Genomic DNA, 4,282 nt, shown 5'->3' on the forward strand with positions numbered 1-4,282 from the left:
AGCAAAATTACAACTAGTCGTATGCTAATGAATGTAACATCCTTTTTATTCTAACCCTCATGTCATAAAGTTCTGGTTCCGCAGCTGAATTGGAGTCCATAGATTGGTTCTATAGAAGAAAGAAAAAACAAACAAAACAGAGAAAACCAACACGGCAACATGAACTTGAAACCTAAGACGTGTTAACAGTACATAACTACATTTATATGGTTGCCCAAGTTGTATTACATGACATCATGTACACTATACATAACCTAACGTACTATATTTATTCATGTGTTACAAAACATTACTCAAATTCCTCACCCCTGTAAAAAACATCCCTCTTTGCTAAAACAACTCAAACACCGAGTTTTCACTTCGACCCACACTACGAACATCACACGTTTTAGGCACCTCGGGCGGCACTGCACACCGTATCAAAGCCCAATTCAACCCCTCAAAGACCGCGTGCTGCTTAATCTCTGCAGCCCCTTTCACCGAACCTAACCTATTTTCCGGCTGTTTTTGTAACAAACTTTTAATTAAATCTCTAGCATGAAAACTAACAATCGGAATGTTTGGAAACTCAAGACCCTCGGACACCACATTTGCTAACGTTTCATCATCTCCTGTACCTTTAAAAGGCGTCTTACCGTATAAAAGCTCGTATAATAATATCCCAAACGTCCACCAATCCACTGAACTCCCGTGCCCTTCACCTTTTATTATCTCGGGAGCCAGGTACTCATGGGTCCCGACAAACGAGTTGGACCGAGCACCGCTGGGCTCAACTACTAGCTGTGGCAGAGGGTTGACCGCGACAGCCAGGTCAGATTTCACCTTTGGTGCGCGCACTTTCGGAGTGAAACACGGAACTTGCCATGATGGTTGCAGACAAAACGGGTCAATGCAGCTTGACGCCGTTTCTTTACGGTGGTCAACCGATGGTGACAATGTTTTGACCAATGTCGGGTTTGGATCGCATCTAAGTGACAAATCAAAATCTGTTAACATTATATGACCGTCTTCGCGTACCAATATGTTTTCTGGTTTCAAGTCGCGGTATACAACACCGAGCATATGCAAGTATTCTAAAGCAAGCAGGATTTCAGCAACATAAAATCTACATTTTAATTACCAAAAATAATCAATAAACCAAACAATATAACAAAATAAAATGAAATAAATAAATCTTAAGTTATTACCTGGCTGCGGGTTCAGAAAAACATTTATTTGGCTGTTTTTGTCTAAGAACATGCAAATCGCCACCGGGACAATATTCAATAACCAAACACGAGTATTTATCACTCGTGAAATGTGAAAACAAAGTCGGGAGAAACGGGTGATCAAGCAATTGTAATATCTCTCTTTCGGTTTGGGCCCGTGCAGTTTTTTTCTTGACGCCCAATAACTCGTTATCCAGAATCTTCAAAGCAAAAAAGCAATTCGATTCAACAAGTTCAGCAAGATAAACAGTTCCAATATCTCCACCGCCAATTTTCTTGATTAACTTAAAGTTTCTTATATTTAAGTTTCCACATTGCTTCTTAGCATTATTAACAGCTTCCCATCTTAAATCTTTCGACATGTGGGGCCTACTGATGCTACTCGCATTGCTGTCACAGCTAAAACTTGTACTGCTGCTGCATTCACCGACACTGCTCTTTGAACTCTGTGAGAACTCGCCTTTTTCTCGTGACTTTAATTTTGCATCTGGTTTATTATTATTATTATTATTATTATTATTATTATTATTATTATTATTATTATTATTATTATTATTATTATTATTATTATTATTATTAGGTTTCTTTTTAATTTCAACCAAATCGGGCTGGATTTCGTCAACCACGGGAAGTTTTCTTCTACGACGAGTGGATAAAGACGAAAGCTTTAGCTTTAAGTTTCTGCTTTGAACCAACTCAGTCACGGAAGTTGATGACGATCTTTCCGGAACAATGGAAACTTCCACCATATTTTGATGATTTTGAGGATGCATTTTATCATCTACGTCAATTCCTGCGGCTATCTGTGACCGTTTGACCGGTCCACCTTTTGATAACCGCTTCATGGCTGCCATTTCTGATGCTTGCGAGATGGTTAATCCTCTTAACGCCTGCTTCAAATTAACGGGCTCTGAGATTCCAATTTGTGACGATTGATACGGGCCGACTCTCATTGGTCTCTTCATGGATTTCTTATGTTTGTCTTTAAGAGTCTTTGGTAAACCCGTCGTCTTGACAGAAATCCTAACCGACTCAAAAAGACTATTGATGTCATCCTCTACAACGAATCTTTTTTGTGTTTTATCAGATTGAAAATCTGAATTTTCTTCAAGTTCAACGATTTCACCAGTTTTATATAAAGCCCCCATCTTGATAGATGTGTTTCAACACGCCTTTTGACTGAATATTATTAACCCATAACGGTATCAGATAGACCATTGGTCATCCTTGTTAAACTTTGTATTCTGTCAGAATATTTAGAACTCATAAGAACAATAATAGAAATATCGTAAACAAATAATAGAAGCACCATTTGTAAACAATATCTTTAAAACCATATCTCAAAATACAACCCTAAAGAATAATATAATATCTGTATGTATATAAATATCAGAAGCCTCCAAAATCTATAATCATGCTGAATGGGTCCAGTGTCCGTATCACCGTACTCGTTAAGATAACATAAACAATGGACCGCCAAACACAGTTCAAACACCGACGTTCAACAACGTTTGATCTTTACTAAAAGTCTAAATCTGGTCTAAAATAAACACTTACGTTTCATTCATCATCGTAATTTAACATTCTCATTTGATAAGTTAGGTCTACTTAAATGGTGATCAAAATTTAAAAATGTGGGCCCCATTTACTTTAAGCTAAAACAAATGAAAAACTGGACCATCAACATGAACTGGCATGAAAGATGGACCTTAAACTCATAAGTCATAAACAAACAGCTAGTAGTAGAGTTTTGAATTCATTTAATATTACTTAATGTTTGAATTCTACGGTTTTAACCTACAACAAACCAGATTCCACCACATAACTCCTCATGACTTCAAGAATCAACTTAAAACTGTATTTGTAAGTACCAAATCTGAACAAAAATTATAATTATAATAGTTATTATTATTATTATTATTATTAAAATAATAATAATAATCCCGAGACGCAGCCACACAAGTACAATTCTCACTTGGGCCAGTTCGAAGGATATATGGGTGAAGGGACGAATCAGGGGGTACGATCTCACGGCGTAGGTTTACGGATTCCATCCGGTTCTCACTTTCGAACCCGACAAGGGGCGGGGGGTTACGGATTCCATCCGGTTCCCTAGCATCAGGGGGTACGATCTCACGGCGTGGGTTTACCACGTGAGATTCTTTGACGTTCATAATCATAATCATAATCATAATCATAATCATAATCATAATCATAATCATAATAATAATAATAATAATAATAATAATAATAATAATAATCAGAAAGAAGATAATCTCTACAAAATGAACAACATATTAATAAAATTATATAAAAAAACCCTTAAATTAAACTAGTAGTGGCAGTTTTAGCTTCATCACCGTGTAACCTAACCTAATAAATAAAACTATTAACGAATTAAGAAACAAAACTCATGGGATCAGAAACAAGCAAAATACATATATGGGTATCGAATTATAATTAAACATAAAACAAACAACAAATTAAGAAGTAAGATTAATTACCTGAAAGAAAGAAAGAAAGAAAGAGTAAATTGGGGAAGAACAAATAAAAGCTAGGTTTTATGTTGGAGAGAGAGTAACAGTAACAGAAGAGGTGTTGAATTAAATCTAACGGATGCAAAGCAAATCACGAGAAGTGACACTGTTCCTTTGCTCCTCCTTCCAATTTGGCGGATGGATGACATAAATGGTTTGGTTTTCAACAATTTTGTTTATTTTATGTTATGTTTTGCTTTTACTTTTTTGGACAAACTGATGACGGATAACGAGGTTTTCTTTTTTGTTTTTTATTGTCTACTTACAAAATCTAACACTCAAATATACATGTCGGTTTTTAATTCATTTATTATTATTTTATCCGTTTTAAGTGGATGTGTTATGTATGGGTTAACTAGTTTAATTTTATTAGTTTAGTTTAATATGTTTTGCTAAACAAGTTGTCTCGTCATTGGTTTAATTGGAGGTTCAATTTAACTTGTTTATTTTAACTTTCCGGCATATTTAACTTGATACTATTTTAATAAATCTACATATTCTAATAAAGTAAAATAATTGAATACACATGTCAGTTTT

The 4,282-nt window shown here is 35.3% G+C and overlaps 1 protein-coding gene across 1 annotated transcript; it reads right to left on the bottom strand.

The window, feature by feature from the left end:
• Window positions 1–201: 201 nt before the first annotated feature.
• LOC143582444 (serine/threonine-protein kinase D6PK-like) lies at window positions 202–3,890 on the bottom strand. Its single transcript, XM_077065003.1, has 3 exons — window positions 3,713–3,890; window positions 1,188–2,452; window positions 202–1,105 (listed from the first exon to the last, which is right to left on the bottom strand). Exons 2-3 carry the CDS (start codon window positions 2,354–2,356, stop codon window positions 331–333), a joined length of 1,944 nt encoding a protein of 647 aa, XP_076921118.1. The 5' UTR covers window positions 2,357–2,452; window positions 3,713–3,890; the 3' UTR covers window positions 202–330.
• Between the last annotated feature and the right edge of the window lie 392 nt (window positions 3,891–4,282).

This window comes from Bidens hawaiensis, unplaced genomic scaffold, assembly GCF_021521415.1.
Source record: "Bidens hawaiensis isolate Kalapana, Puna unplaced genomic scaffold, B.hawaiensis_p1.1 tig00031748_1, whole genome shotgun sequence".
NCBI classification, from domain to species: Eukaryota; Viridiplantae; Streptophyta; class Magnoliopsida; order Asterales; family Asteraceae; genus Bidens; species Bidens hawaiensis.